General features: G+C 36.6%; 1 protein-coding gene across 13 annotated transcripts in view; it reads left to right on the top strand.

Moving 5' to 3' along the window:
• HACE1 (HECT domain and ankyrin repeat containing E3 ubiquitin protein ligase 1) overlaps nt 1–16,827 on the top strand; it is a 111,885-nt gene that overhangs the window by 45,238 nt on the left and 49,820 nt on the right. For all 13 annotated transcript variants that reach the window (XM_023543336.2, XM_023543321.2, XM_003404321.4 and 10 more), the window contains 4 exons: nt 6,740–6,822; nt 15,578–15,674; nt 15,848–15,949; nt 16,577–16,683. In XM_023543336.2, coding sequence (XP_023399104.1) covers nt 6,740–6,822; nt 15,578–15,674; nt 15,848–15,949; nt 16,577–16,683 — 389 coding nt within the window. The remainder of the gene's footprint in view (nt 1–6,739; nt 6,823–15,577; nt 15,675–15,847; nt 15,950–16,576; nt 16,684–16,827) is intronic.

Here is a 16,827-nt window from a genome sequence, read left to right as displayed (position 1 = left end):
ATTATATCATATATTTATATTTTTGTTTTGGTATATTAATATCAGAATTCTTTTTTTCTTTAATTTCTATTATGCTTTAAGTCAAAGTTTACAAATCAAGTCAGTCTCTCATTAAAAAAACTTGTATAAACCTTGCTGTATACTCCTAGTTGCTCTCCCTCTAATGAGATGGCACACTCCTTCCCTCCACTGTCTGTTTTCGTGTCCATTCGGCCAGCTCCTCACCCCCTCTGCCCTCTCATCACTTCTCCAGACAGGAGCTGCCCACATAGTCTCATGTGTCTACTTGATCCAAGAAGCTCACTTTTCTAGAATTCTAAATGTATAAAATTTATATAAATACCTGGTATTAAAAAAAAAAAAAAAATTTTTTTATTGTTAATAATTTATTTCAGCTTCTCTCTGGATTGCCAGGTTTTAATTGCGTGTTAATACAATTGATTTTTGTAATTCATGGGTTCTGTATTTATGAATTTGTCTCCTTGCTAAAATTTAGTTTCTAACTGTCAGTTCAATATGTGTGGCATTTTTATGGTCATTTGCAGACATGCACAGAGGGGTGAAAAATTTGAGTTATCTAATATGCATGTACCCAGCTGAGGTTCAAGAAGGCGATGCTCTCTGCTCTCGTTTCAGCTCTCATACTGTAAACAAGCATCCTTTTTGCGATCTGCTTAATGCCATGATTTTCTCATTCTGTGCTTTTTGTTGATGATTTTTATGTTTAAAATGGCTCCCAGTCATAATGCTAAAGTGCCGTCTAGTGTTCCTAAGTGCAAGAAGGCTGCGATGTGCCTTATGGACAAAATACATGTGTTGGATAAGTTTCTTTCAGGTGTGACTTATAGTGCTGTTGACCGTGAGTTCAGTGTTTATGAATCAACAATATATATTTAGTAATTAAGGTGTCTTTAAACCCTGGGGGTATAGTGGTCTATGGCCGCTAACCAAAAGGTCCGCAGTTCGAATCCACCAGGTGCTCCTTAGAAACTCTGTGGGGCAGTTCTACTCTGTCAGTAGGGTCACTATGAGTCGAAATTGACTCGAAGGCAACAGGTTTGTTTTTTTTTTTAAACGGATATACACAAAATACAAGGTTATATATTGATGGTTTGGCAAAATTGTTAGGAATTGCAGAAACCTAACCGTGTATTTCCCCTAGGAACAATGGTTCAGTATTTGCTAATTCAGTGTTCGTGGTGATTATTGACGTAACTACTAGTAATATTTGCTTTTATCTCTCATGAGCCTTTTGAGAGCTGAAGGCCTATTAATTGTTATTTCTGCAGTAGTTAGTGAATATTATTGCTACTTTGTAGCTCATTCCTGTTTTGGGACTGTGCAACCACAGATTCTAGGTCATAAAACAAAAAGGGAAAAGCTGGGATCAAAAGGCCCAAGAGGCCTTCTCTTATAAAATGGTGACCTAAATGCTTATGCTTATATTTGAAAGCTGTACTTGGAACTTGTCCTCCGATTAGAGCTGTGTTATAGCTTATAATATAGTTCTATGTAATAGCATTTCCATTACATAGATTTCATAATTTTTAGGGGGGATAGAAGTGAATTGAAGAAGTAATATGTAAATACTGTGTCTTAACTGTTTAAAAATATTTTATTTTTATCAAAATCTTTGTAATAAGAAATGATAGTCCCTTTACTTGCCCTCTTCTATGTCAACTCCTGATCACAGAGACAACAGTTTTCAACTCTTTGAGCTTTTCTTCTGGTATTTCCCAACATGCTTTTACTTCTCTTTTTTAAATTTTGACTTTTAGATACTACCTAATCATTTCTTACCGTGAGTTAGGACTAACTCATTTATATCTTCCTCCCTTACCCTCTCCTCCATTTCTAAAATTAATTATATCATAAATTTTGGTTAAACAATATTAGTTGTTTATATGAGTAAGTTAAATATTATTTGCTGCTGAGTCAAAAATAGAATAGTTTCTTTCTAGGATGATTATTTTTCTTGAAGTTAATAATTGGATTTGCTTAGTTTTCCTTGTATGAATCAGTAATTCTTTCCTATATGTTCCCGTAAAAATCTGAATATTATTTTCCACAAAGACAAATTTATTAGATAATCTGTCAGTTTCATCTTTTAAAATTTTTAAACCTGGGAATTTCTTTGTGCCTTTTCCGTATTGGATCTCCAATTTTTGGTTTATTCCCTTGTTTTGAAGGAGTGCATCCTCCAGTAGCCCTTGAGAGAAGGTACATTAGAGGTATTTTTTTTTTTTTTACACCTTGTATAGCTGTGCATGTTTTTCATTTATATCCATATATTCGAGAGATAGTGTGACTAGCTGTATAGGATTCTACGTTGGAAGTCGTTTACCTTACCATTTTGAAGACATTTCACCTTGTAGAGTCCAGTGTTGCTATTGAGAAGTTTAATGCCTATTTGATTTCTGTTTATCTCTGGAATCTTTTAGGTTTTTCTTTTTTATCCCTGGTATTATGAAATTTCACTTTGATGTGCCTGGTTGGAGGTGTTTTAAATTATTGATTGGTCAGTTGGTAGGCTGTTGCAGTCTGGCAGCTCATGTTTTTCAGTTCTTGGAAATTTTTTGGTATTATTTCTTTGATTATTCCCCTTTTTTATCCCACTGGCTTAATTTTTATTATTCTCTATTCCTGCAGTTATGGCTCCCTGAATTGATTCACTAATTTTTTTCATCTTTTCTACTTCTTTGTCTTTTTGTTATGTTTTTTTTCTTATAGAGTTCCACTACAGTGTCTTTTTAACATTCTGTTGAGCTTTTGGAGCCCTGGTGGCGTAGTGGTTAACAACTAGGCTGCTAACCAGAAAAGGTCAGCAGTTCTAACCCACCAGCTGCTCCTTGGAAACCCTATGGAAACCCCTATAGGGTTGCCATGAATCAGACGGAATTGATTTGACAGCAGCGGGGTTTTTTTTTTTTTTCAATTGAGCTTTTATTTCTACTCTTATTTTTCGAATGTTATTCTCCCAGCATCCTGTTCATGTCCTGTGGATATAATACCTTCTCTTTTCTTTCTGAGGGTATCACTTTTTAATTTTTTGTTGTTGTTTGGTTCCCTATATTTTCTTTATTTTTCTGAGTTCCTTGTTTTTATTTTTTTTTAATTTCTGTCTTTTCAGGTTAGAGGCTTGCCTCACTTTCTTTTAAATATTAGCTGTTGAAGGCAACAGGTTTGGGGTTTTTAATTCATGTATAGCAGGGACGGACTAAAACATTGACTGGAAGTGTTCTGTACATGAGCCAGGTTTGTTGACTGGTTGGCCTTTCTGTAGGCCAAGGCTTATTAATCTTGGTACTATTGGTGTTTCTTTGTCATGGGTGCTGTCCATTGTATTGTAGGATGTTTAGCAGCTTCCCTGATCTTTACCTACTAGATGCCAGTAGCACTCTTCTGACCCAGTTATGAAAAAAAAAAAAAGTCTCCCTAAATTGTCAGATATCCTCTAGGTGGTAGAATTGCTCTGCTTGAAAACCACTGCTGTAGACTAATTGACTATTTCTTTGGTGGATTCTGACCTGCCGATATATCTGTTGGATTCTTCTCTGTGCCAGTGTCTTGAAAGGAAACCTTTAATCTCCTCCTATTTGAGGTGTTAAGCCTGGCTGCTGGATTTCTGGGAGCCTAGATAGTTTTAGCAGAATATGGGGACTGGAGGTTTTCACTTAATTACTGGTAGTTGCTTTCAGCGTGTCTCTGCATCCTTGCTCTAAAGTATTTTTTGTCAGCCAGTCCAGAACCTCCCAATTCGCTTATTCCCATAGAATGAATCTCCCATTTTCTGAGGTAGCCTAGGAAGGAGAATAGCGGCCAACTGCATGGGATGAAGAAAATGGTCCCCAGGGGTGGGAGGTAGGGTGGGGAGGGGGGAAGGTTCATCTGCTTCTTATATAGGCTTTTGACTAGTCCTCCTGTTCTCAGCTCTACTTAATCATCCCTGCCTTTCAAGGCACCTGGTAATTCCACTTCCTGTGCTATTTTGTATTCTGTAATTTTTTTTTTTTAATTTGGTTGCTTGTTAGTTGCTCATTGTTAAAATCTCCCTTTGCAAGCACTTGAACTTCAGCTTTCCCTTGATCTGCTATGCCTCCATTTCCTTGCCATATTTCAAAACTTATTGTTGACTTCTCTGCTATGCCATTGTATTCTTTCCTGTTCTTCCTTGTAGGTTTATAGTCTTACTGTTTTTGTGTACTAGGTTTTAAAGGAGCAGAAAAGATGAACATATGTGTTTAATCCAGAAGTATATTAAACAGTTTAATCCCAAAAAGCTATGTTTCTACATGTTTTCTCCCCTTTTGCAGGAAAAACCCACATGACAATCATAGGAAATAAAACTAGAAAAGGTTTTTTTAAAGGGTTTCAGGCGGGCCCTGTCTTCTCCCCAATCATCAGATATGAATTCTTAGTTTTATATTATTTTACTTTCTCTTAGTATGACTTAAACGATGGCAGAACTTGCGCTTAGGGGTCGAGGTATATATGTACGACTATCAAGAGAAACTGAGTCAGTGTTGACTTGTTCATAGCAAAGTGACTTCTCAGTTTTTTTTAAATAATTTTTTTTTTGTTGAGAATATACACGGTAAAAACATATACCATTTCAAGTTTCCACATGTACATTTCATTGACATTGATTACATTCTTCTAGTTGTGCAACCATTCTCTCTCCTTTTCTGAGTTGTTCCTCTTCCACTAATATACACTCACTCCATAAGCAATAATCCCCTCCTTTTCTCAGCTTTGTAACTTTTTGTAATTTAATAATTTTGCTCTTTGACACTAGAAAAGTAAAAATTCTGGTACCTATGTTTTGTTTTCAGAGGTAAAAAAGTCTTTTTTTTTGATGGTTTTATTATTTTTTTATTTTTTTGTACTTTAGATGAAGGCTCATAGAACAAACTATTTTCTCATTAAACAGTGAGTACACATAATTGTTTTATGACATTGGTTGATAACCCCATGACATGTCAGCATACTCTCACTTCTAGAACTTGGGTTCCCTATTACCAGCTTTGCTGTCCCCTCCTGCCTTCTAGTCCTTGCGCCTGGGCTGGTGTGCCCCTTTAGTCTTGTTTTGTTTTATAGGCCTGTCTAATCTTTAGCTGAACCATGAACCTCAGGAGTGACTTCGGTACTGAGCTAAAAGGGTGTCCGGGGCCATAGTCTTGGGGTCATCCAGTCCCTGTTAGGCCAGTACGTCTGGTCTTTTTATGTGAGTTAGAATTTTGTTCTACATTTTTCTCAGCTCTGTCTGAGACCCTCTATTGTGATCCCTGTCGGAGCAGTCGGTGGTAGCTGGGCAACATCTAGTTGTATTGGACTTAGTCCAGTGGAGGCTGTGGTAGCTGTGGTCCATTCGTCCTTTGGACTAATCTCTCCCTTGTGTCTTTAGTTTTCTTCATTCTCACTTGTTCATGAAGGGGTGAGACCAGTAGAGTATCTTAGATGGCCACTTACAGGCTTTTTTTTTTTTTTTTTTTAATAATTTTTATTGTGCTTTAAGTGAAAGCTTACAAATCAAGTCAGTCTCTCGCACAAAAACTTAAATACACCTTGCTACATACTCCCAATTACTCTCCCCCTAATGAGACAGCCCGCTCTCTCCCTCCACTCTCTCTTTTCGTATCCGTTTTCCAGCTTCTAACCCCCTCTACCCTCTCATCACTCCTCCAGGCAGGAGATGCCAGCATAGTCTCAAGTGTTCACCTGATCCAAGAAGCTCACTCCTCACCAGCATCCCTCTCCAACCCATTGTCCAGTCCAATCCCTATCTGAAGAGTTGGCTTTGGGAATGGTTCCTGTCCTGGGGCAACCGTGACCACCGGGGTCCTTCTAGTCTCAGTGAGACCATTAAGTCTGGTCTTTTTATGAGAATTTGGGGTCTTCATCCCACTGCTCTCCTGCTCCCTCAGGGGTTCTCTGTTGTGTTCCCGCTTACAGGCTTTCAAGTCCTCAGATGCTACTCACCAAAATAGAATGTAGAACATTTTCTTTATAAGCTATGTTATGCCAGTTGAGCTAGATGTTTTCTGAGAGAGGTAAAAAAATCTTGATTTTCAAATTAACATACCTAGAGCAGCATTGTCCAATGCAGTAGCCAGTAGCTGTATGTGGCTATTTAAATTTAAATTAATTAAAATTACTTTTTCAGTTATATTAGCCACATTTCAAGTGTTACATGTAACTGGTGACTACTGTATTAGACAGCACTGCTCTAGAGCCTTTCCACGTTACACAGTTTATATTAGATTGGTAATTCTACATCTACTATACAGTATCTGAGAGACAGAGAATTTACCAAAAAGTTGAATTTGTTCAGCCATTGTATTTGCCATATCCCAACTCAGTTCCTTTTTAAAGCTTCAAGTTGTGGGAAGAATTTTCCTTACAAAAGAGATATTGAAATATTAATAATGTAATTGCTTATAATCTGTTCTTACATAACCCGTTGCTGTTGAGTCAATTCTGAACTCTGTCCTATATAGAGTTGGAAATCCCATAGGGTTTCTAAGGCTATAATCTTTATGGAAGCAGACTGCCACATCTTTCTCCTGTGGGGTAGCTGGTAGGTTCAAACTGCTGACCTTTTGGTTAGCAGTCAAGCACTTAACCATTGAGCCACCAGGCTCTTCCTGTTCTTCTGTAGCTATATGGGTTAAAATTGTGATAATTGTATCTTTTGTTTGACTTCTCTGACTTTATTTGTAATTGTTTCTTTTTTCTCCAGACAGTGCAGTGCTTGCTAGACAGTGGTGCTGATATTAACAGGCCAAATGTATCAGGAGCCACTCCGTTGTACTTTGCATGCAGGTATGATATTTTATATTTTCCGATGCTACCGTTAAAGAGTGCCACGGCTTAAAGAATGGTATGTGTCTACTGTATATCTAAGCACAAACATTTCTGTATCTTCTCTAAAGCCTTCTTGTTTCCCAGCAAATACTGTGCTTTCTTTTAAGGTGAAGTATGGCATTTGGTTCTGTTACTTATTTGCATGAGGGAAGTATTTTCTATTATATGTAATTGCCAGTGTTTTTATTTGTTACAGGTAGGAGTCTTTTTTTTAATTATTGTAAAAATATATATAGCATAGTATTTGGCACTTCAGCGTTTTTCATGTGTACAGTTTAGTGATACCAATTACATTAATCATATTGTACAACCATCAATTGTTGCCAAATTTTCCATTACCATGAACAAAAACTTACTGCTAATAGATGGGAGTCCTTGATTTACTTGATTATCTCATTTTAGTCTAATTACTTCTTATAAAAAGACAAACTAGTAATCCAGTAATTCTCACATTGTACTCTATTAAGTACTACCAGGTCATTTTCAGTGGATTAAGCTATTGAAGTATCTTTTGATTCAAAGCCATGTTCTTTGCTTTCTCTGGATCTGTAGCTTTTTTTAAAAAACTTGTTTGAGTCAGTTTTGTTAGATACTGAGTTGTAAACTAAGTTACATATGTTCATTTTCTTGAAGCATACATGTTATTCTTTTATTCATTTATATAATCGGCACACAGCACTCACTGTGTGCCATGTACTGTTACAGGCATTTGTGATACAGAAAGAAGTCCCAGTTGTTAAGGAGCTAACAGTATAGTCATTATATGCGTGCACATACACGTGTTTTTGTATATATATGTTTTTCGTATATATATGTATATATTATGTAAACGTAGTTCGTATTTACATATTTTTATATTTATATATGTTATGTAAATGTAGTTTGCAGTTAGGAGCAGTTCATAATAATGTATTTTTACGTAAATATGCACACCTTCTATGTTGTTTGCCATCCATGCCCTCCTTCCGTGAGATATTTTCATAAGTGTGCTATGCTAATTTTTTTTTTTTTACAGCAACATGTAAAAAAAAATATTGGCATAGCTGTGCTTATAAAAATACCTCACAGGGGTGGGTGCTGTTGGCAAACACATGTAGAAGGTGTGTATTATTTGTGAAAAAATATGGTAATACGTTATAGTGATTCTTTGGTTTATATTATATTAATCGCAATATTATTTAGGCCCTTAAATTCAGATATAGAATTCTTCACCTAGCTCCTCTTTTTCTTATCTTCTTCCCTGTTTTATATCATTTTACTGGAGGTTTGTTCTAGACCAGAAGACCTGATTTTGCTCTCGTTTAGCTTCTCTTTGGGTTCTATGATGTTACACACTGACCAGACCAATTCAGATCATCTGTTGAATAATTTTGTGTTCATAGGGAGTTATATAGAGTACAAGGGTTTCAAATCTCTAGATTTCCTAGATCTTATCTGAATCTAGCTCTTTTCCTATTTATACCTATAATTCAATTGCTTGGTTAGAAAACCAGTTCCTTCCATAGTGTCCTAAAGTCATGAGTAATAGCACTGTTGGATTACTTGAAATCATACCCTATCTTGAGGGTTATCTCTAGATCAGGTCTTTTGAAACTGCAGAGCTGAATGTCTACCTGCCTGATTTATATCATCCCTTAGAAATCTCATAGAATCTCAGATGTTAACATGTCCAAAATACAATTCATGATTTTTCTCTTTAAACCTTTCCTCCAGTTTTCCTCACCTCAGTCAATGGAAGCCTTATTTTTCTAGTTATTCAAACAAGAAATCTGGGAGTTATTTTTTATGTCTCTCTCTCCCTGTCAGAAAACTTGGAATTTATCAGTAAGTTCTGAAAATTCCATCTTCAGAATTTATTCTGCATCTCTCTACTTCTCTCCACCTCACTGAAACCACATTAGTCAAAGTTGTTACCTCTTGTGTGCAGTACTGCAGTAGTCTCCCTGACAGGACTTCTGGGTTCGTCTGTTGTTTTCCTCTAGACTGTTCTTTCCTAAGCAGTTAAAGTGATCTTTTAAAAAAGTAAATCAACTCTTATCACTTTGTGTTTAAAACTTTTCAGATACTTGATTTAGAAGCCACTACAGGTTTCTTGTGCATTAAATCTTTGCCAACTTCTTTGTTTCTGTAAAACACATTGGTATTTTCTTTAAGAGTGTATTGTCTCAATCAATATTAAAAGATAACTTGAATCATAAAGAATAATTATTCATTGAGTGAATTTAAAAAATTTTTTTTATTGTGCTTTAAGTAAAAGTTTACAAGTCAGTCTCATACAAAAAGTTATATACATCTGGCTATCTACTCCTAGTTGCTCTGCCTCTGATGAAACAGCACACTCCTTATCTCCACCCTCTATTTCCATGTCCATTCAGCCAGCGTCTGTCCCCCTCTGCCTTCTCATCTCCCCTCCAGACAGGAGCTGCCCACATAGTCTCGTGTGTCTACTTGATTTAAGAAGCTCACTCCTCACCAGTATCATTTTCTATCTTATAGTCCAGTCCGATCCCTGTCTGAAGAGTTAGCTTTGGGAATGTCTTGGGCTAACAGAAGCTCTGGGGACCGTGACCACCGGGGTCCTTCTAGTCTCAGTCAGACCATTAAGTCTGGTCTTTTTACGAGAATTTGGGGTCTGCATCCCACTGCTCCCCTACTCCCTCAGGGGTTCTCTGTTGTGTTCTCTGTCAGAGCAGTCGTGGGTTACAGCCGGGCACCATCTAGTTTTTCTGGTTTCAGGTGATGTAGTCTCTGGTTTATGTGTTCCCTTCTGTCTCTTGGGCTCATAATTACCTTGTGTCTTTGATGTTCATTCTCTTTTGCTCCAGATGGGTTGAAACCAGTTGATACATCTTAGATGGCCACTTGCTAGTGCTTAAGACCTCAGATGCCAACACTGAATGAATTTTTACAGTTATTTGAACTGAAAACCCTTTTAGGCAACCTGAGCAATCTTTTATAAGACAGACCTAATGTGTTGTAATATTGCAGGTGAGGCCTTTGAGGCCCTAATTGGATTATGTGAATTTTGTATGCTATTAGCAGTTGTTTCTTATGTTTAATCTATTTTAAAAATGAAATGTTACCTGATTACAAATTAGATTTTGTTGTAGTTTTAGAAATTACCTCAGCTTTCTAAAAATGTCATGGTGGCGTTTTTCTTTATCCTAATTATCTCTTTTTTCTATATATAGTACAAAATTAATTTTTCTGAGGCTTTTTTAAAAAACACATGTATTGAACAATGTAACCCATGTATGTGATGATTTTTTGTGTGTTCATACTGTGTGATCATGTTGATCTCAAAGCATCTGTTCCCTTTTTTACTCTTCAAGGGCAGACTTTTGTTTATTCTTCTTGGTAGAGCACCATGATACAGATCAAAGATTTTGGATTCAGCCTGATCTAGATTCAAATGCTGCTCTGCCATCTAACTATTGATATTGAGCAACTCCAATATACTCTTGAAGTATAGTTTTCTCAACTAAAAAATGGGGTGAAAACCTATTTTATAACAGTGTCAGTACTGAGATTCTGGACAAGGGACTGAGCATAATGCATGTCACCTAGTAGGTCCTAAATAGATTATGTTTCAGATCCCTTCTTGTTACTTTTTGTAGTGCAATGTCTTGTTTAGTACTTATTTGTCAAATGAATGGTATCTAAAATTAAAACCAATAACATAATTCCCCCAACGCATATGTCAATTCATCGTACTGTAGGGGCTTGTTTGTTGCTGTGATGCTGGAAGCTATGCCACCGGTATTCACATACCGGCAGGATTACCCAAGGTAGACAGATCTCAGCTTAGCTTCCAGACTAAGACAGACTAGGAAGAAGGGCTCGGAGGTCTACTTCTGAAAAGAATTAGCCAGTGAAAACTTTATGAATAGCGATGGAACATTGTCTGATATAGTGTCGGAAGATGAGCCCCCAGGTTGGAAGGCAGTCAAAAGACGACTATGGAAGAAGTGCCTCCTGAAAGTAGAGTCGACCTTAATGATGTAGGTGGAGTCAAGCTTTCGGGACCTTCATTTGCTGATGTGGCACAACTCCAAATGAGAACAGCTGCAAGCATCCATTAATCAGAACGTGGAACGTACAAAGTATGAATCTAGGAAAATTAGAAATTGTCAAAAATGAAATGGAACGCATAAACATCAACATCCTAGGCATTAGTGAGCTGAAATGGACTGGTAATGGCCATTTCGATTCAGACAATCATATGCTGGAAATGACAAATTGAAGAGGAATGGTGTCCTGTTCATCGTCAAAAAGAACATTTCAAGATCTATCCTGAAGTACAGTGCTGTCAGTGATAGCATAATATCCGTATGCCTACAAGGAAGACCAGTTAATAGGACTATTATTCCAATTTACGCACCAACCACTAAGGCCACAGATGAAGAAATTGAAGATTTTTACCAACTTCTGCAATCTAAAATTGATCAAACATGCAGTCAGGATGCATTGATAATTACAAGAGATTAGAAGGCCAAAGTTGGAAACAAAGGATTGGTAGTTGGAAAATATGGCCTTGGTGATAGAAATGATGCCAGAGATGGCGTGATAGAATTTTGCAAGACCAAGGACTTCATTGCAAATACCTGTTTTCACCCACGTGAATCGTGACTATACATGTAGACCTTGCCTGATTGAATACACAGGAATCAAATTGACTATATGTGTGGAAATAGGTGATGGAAAAGCTCAATATCATCAGTCAGAACAAGGCCAGGGGCTGACTGTGGAATAGATCATCAATTGCTCGCAATGCAAGTTCAGGTTGAAAATGAAGAAAATTAGAAGAAATCCACAAGAGCCAAAGTATGACCTTGAGCATATTCCACCTGAATTTAGAGACCATCCCATGAATAGATTTGACACATTGCACACTAATGACCGAAGACCAGCTGAGTTGTGGAATGACATCAAGGATATCATCCATGAAGAAGAAAGCAAGAGGTTATTAAAAAGACAGGCAAGGAAGTAAAGACCAAAATGGATGTCAGAAGAGACTCTGAAACTTGTTCTTGAATGTCGAGTAGCTAAAGCAAAAGGAAGAAATGATGAGGTAAAGGAACTGAGTAGAAGATTTCAAAGGGTGGCTCGAGAAGACAAAGTTAAGTATTATAATGATATGTGCAAAGACCTGGAGTTTAGAAAACCAACAGGGAGGAACACACTCGGCGTTCTCAAGCTGAAAGGACTGAAGAAGAAACTGAAGCCTCGAGTTGCAATATTAAAGGATTCTACGGGGAAAATATTAAAACCATGCAGGAAGCAGTAAAAGAAGATGGAAGGAATACACAGAGTCCCTATACCAAAAACAGTTGATCAGCATCCAGCGATTTCAGGTGGTAACATATAATCAGAAATTGATGGTGCTGAAGGAAGAAGTCCAAGCTGCACTGAAGGCATTGGCATAAAACAAGACTTCAGGAATTTACAGAATACCAATTGAGATGTTTCAACAAATAGGTGCAGCACTGGAAGTGCTCACTCATCTATGCCAAGAAATTTGGTAGATAGCTCCCTGGCCAACCAACTGGAAGAGATCCATATTTGTGCCTATTCCAAAGGTGATCCAACCAAATGTGGAAATTACTAGCAATATCATTAATATCACATGCAAATAAAATTTTGCTGAAGCTCATTCAAAACTGGCTGCACCGGTATGTCAACAGGGAACTGCCAGGAATTCAACCTGGGTTTAGAAGAGGACATGGAACAAGGGATATCATTGCTGAAATTAGATGGATCCTGGCCGAAAAACAGAGAATACCAGAAAGATGTTTGCATGCTTTTTATTGACCATGCCAAGGCATTTGACTGTGTGGATCATAACAAATTACGGATAACATTGTGAAGAATGGGAATTCCAGAAAACTTTATTGTTCTCATCAGGAACCTGTACATAGATCAAGAGGCAGTTGTTCGAACGGAACAAGGGGATACTACGTGGTTTAAAGTCAGGAAAGGTGCACGTCAGGGTTCTATCCTTTCACCATACTTATTCAGTCTGTATGCTGAACAAATTGTCCGAGAAGCTGGCATATATAAAGAAGAACAGGGCATCAGGATTGGAGGAAGACTCATTAATATCCTCCAATATGCAGATGATAACAACCTTGTTTGCTGAAAGTGAAGAAGACTTGAAGCACTTACGAAGATCAAAGACCTAGCCTTCAGTATGGATTACACCTCAACATAACAGAAAAATCCTCACAGCTGGATCAGTAAGGAACATCAGGATAAACAGAGAAAAGATTGAAGTTGTCGAGGATTTGATTTTACTTGGACCCACAGTCAACACACATGGAAGCAGCAGTCAAGAAATCAAAAGACAAATTGCGTTGGGCAGGTCTACTGCAAAAGACCTCTTTAAAATGTTGAAAAGCAAAGATGTCACCTTGAAGACTAAAGTGCGCCTGATCAAGCCATGGTGTTTCAGTGGCCTCATACGCAAAAGCTGGACAATGAATAAGGAAGACCGAAGAATTGACGCCTTTGAATTGTGGTGTTGGCGAAGAAGATTGAATATACCAAAAGAATATACCATGGACTGCTAAAAGGATGAACAAATCTGTCTGGAAGAAGCACAACCAGAATGCTCCTTAGAAGCAAGGATGGTGAGTCTATGTCTGACGTACTTTGGACGTGTTATCAGGAAGGATCAGTTCCTGGAGAAGGACATCATGCTTGGTAAAGTAGAGGTCAACTGAAAAAAAGGAAGACCCTCAACGAGATGGATTGATGCAGTGCTGTAACAGTGGGCTCAAGGAAAGCAACAGTTGTGAGGATGGCACAGAACTGACAGTGTTTTGTTATGTTGTACATAGGGTTGCTGTGGGTCGAAACCAAATTGAGAGCACCTAACAACAACAACATACCATAATTCAGCAAATGTATTGAATGCATGTTATGAGCAAACAGTTATGCTTGGCATTATGGAATAAGACCATTCTCAAGACATTTACAATTTAATTGGAAAGATTGACTACATGGATATTAAATACCTATGAAAGAAATATCATTAAAGATGAAGAGAATAGCTTTGTAAATCTGAATTTCTCTGAACCTTGGGTACTAGCAAAGTCATCACAGTCCCCCTAAATAAATTGGGCTCAAGTTAGTTTTTTTTTTCCACTTAGCCTTTATTTTCAGGCATGGTAAAGAACAGAAGAGTATTAGTTGTAATCACCATTAGCTATAATGTATCTCATCTTGACCAACCAGCATAAGGAAAAATGCTATACACTATTTAAGCTAGTTACTGTTGCTTTGCGACGGGTTACTGATTATATGGCTTCTCAATTTTCTACTTTTTCAGGAGTAAAGTAGATGTTTAAGTTAGTTTTGACCTATTAATATTTGTGTTAAGGAAGTTAATTAGTATTTTCATGAAGTATCAAGAGAGTGATCTACCTAAAGTAACTGTCGCAAGATTATCTGGCACTAATTTTATAGTAGGATTTTATTATGTTTTTAAAATATTGTTTAATTTCAATTAGTTTTAAAATATTCTTGGTATGGTGACATTTTGTGAGAGAGAATGAGTAGTGTTGTTTTGTAATTTTAGAAATTTGAGCATTCTTTGTACTTCTTCTCTTTGTGAAATGACACACGTTTTTTAGTAATGGTATTGTGGAAAGAATGTTGATCTCAAAGCTTGGAGAGCTGAGTTCTAGCTCCACCTGTATTTAGTTTAGTAGTTTTTCTCATCTATAAAATAAAGTTTTTGAGTTAAATGCTCTTTCAGACTGTGTGACTTCCTTCAGCGTTTCTTAAAATTGACCTTAAACTTTAATGTCTTCGGATTGTAAATTTATTTTCATATTTCCTGTATGTATGATCGCATTAGCTCAATTGAATGACCTGACCTAGTGGTTATACCCAAGGTAGCTTGATCCTAGCTGAAAGAATGGTAGTCGCTGTTTAATTTTACTTCTAGAAAAAGAGCAACCAGAGACTATTTGGCAGGTGTGTAAGAGACTTGACCCTTCGGACCATCCTGACTACCTGCCAGCAGAAGCCAAACTGAGTGGGTTTGGTTAAGCAGGTTGATAAAGTGAACACTGGATGCTAAATAGTATTTTTGGCTAATTAACCCTACTGCTCAGTTAAGGTTATGGATGAACCAATAAATGGAGCTGAATTATCAACATTTAAAAATAAACTATAAATGTTTACCAGGCAGGAAGACAACCTTCTCTTACTTTGATACATGTCTCTTCTCCTTCCTTCCTTTTTTTTTTTTTTAAACGAAGTATTGAAGTGCCGTAAAATATACTGTTATTTTGAGTATTGAGGTTCTTTTGGAATAAGAAGTCTAGAGACTTGGGTATGTGTGGTAGAAAGGTCAGGCAAGAGTTGAGAATTAAGGATCAGGAAGTCAGTACAAGATAAAAATAAAGCAGAAACCGGAATAGAAGCTACTTATCCCCAGATCTTATGGTCTGTTTTAGGCAATGTGTTCCAGGTTCATTCTAAGATTTAATAGATCACTTTCTTCTCTTTCTTGTGTACACATTGTAGGTATAACCTAACGGGAAAAATTTTCCCAGTTGTTCTGAGAATGTAGTTTAGATCTTCCTATCTTTATTGTTTTTTCTGTCACTCTTCTGTTGACTCCTTTTAACAGTTCATAATTCATAGAAAAGGAACTTTTAAGCTAAACAGATTATATTTTTTACATGGTTTGGTTTTTATACAGTCATGGTCAAAGAGACACAGCACAGATTCTTCTATTACGAGGAGCCAAATATCTGCCAGATAAAAATGGAGTAACCCCTTTGGATTTATGTGTACAGGTATGTTTCTAATGTATGTTCTTAATCCCTTAACTTCATAACAGAAACTGAAACTGTTAAAATCACTTTTTTTGTTAAATGAGAGGGTGGTTATAAAGATTTTTATTGTGTGAAGAACATCTTTAAAAGCAACTTTGTGTTTAAAATTAGACAATTTTAAATCTTGTTTTTAGGGTGGATATGGGGAGACTTGTGAAGTATTGATTCAGTATCACCCTAGGCTTTTCCAGACAATTATTCAGATGACACAGAATGAAGATCTTCGAGAAAACATGGTAATGTGATTGTGCTAGTAGCTTGTAAAGGGACAAGCTTTATTCATGCTCAACACATATGACATTTCACCATATTACTTCATATTTTAATATTATAAATTTTAGTAATTTGAGTTTACTTATCTGCATTATAGGGTAGTATATATATATTATATAATAACTAGTAAACTTTGTGCTAATATTTGGTCCTATGAATCTTCTGTCTCCTGAGTCTTTGGTCTCTTTTTAAGATAACTAGAATATTTCTAGTAGGTAGAGGGAAAGAATCTGAGGAGGAATATGTTATGATTGGTAACCGTCAGTTTACTGAGCTTTGTATTTATAATAGTTCTGCACTTTGAAAAACTGCGGAGTTAAAACTCTCTAAATTTTAAAAGTTTGGAAGTAAATTTCCATAAGTATGCTTGGTGATTTCTTTTCTGTTTATATTTTTTATTGGATGATTTTGAACAAAGATTTAAATCAATTAATCTCTATATTAGCTTTTGAATTTGTCTAAGGTAAAGTAACCGTAAAGGACTTGATTGCAGCTAATTGACTTTAGGATACTTATTAAACTGATATGTGCTTTTTATAAAATATAATGGATTATTATGTAATCACATTTTTTATTTGTAAAAAAATTAGTTACGACAGGTTCTGGAGCATTTGTCTCAGCAAAGTGAAAGCCAATACCTCAAGATTCTAACAAGCCTTGCTGAAGTTGCTACTACAAATGGCCATAAATTGCTTAGGTAAGTGCTTCAAGATATAGGCAAATCAATAAGTAGCAGTATCTATTGGTTTCATCTCCTTTTAGGCTTTTCTGGGAATAAATTATTCTGTTGGATGCTTTTTGTCAGTGGTAAGATGGTATAAAATTTGCTGACTTGTTACCA

This window comes from Loxodonta africana, chromosome 1 (genome assembly GCF_030014295.1).
Source record: "Loxodonta africana isolate mLoxAfr1 chromosome 1, mLoxAfr1.hap2, whole genome shotgun sequence".
Taxonomy (NCBI): Eukaryota; Metazoa; Chordata; class Mammalia; order Proboscidea; family Elephantidae; genus Loxodonta; species Loxodonta africana.
Note: the sequence above shows the minus strand (reverse complement) of the source record. Positions and strands in the feature narration are given on the sequence as shown.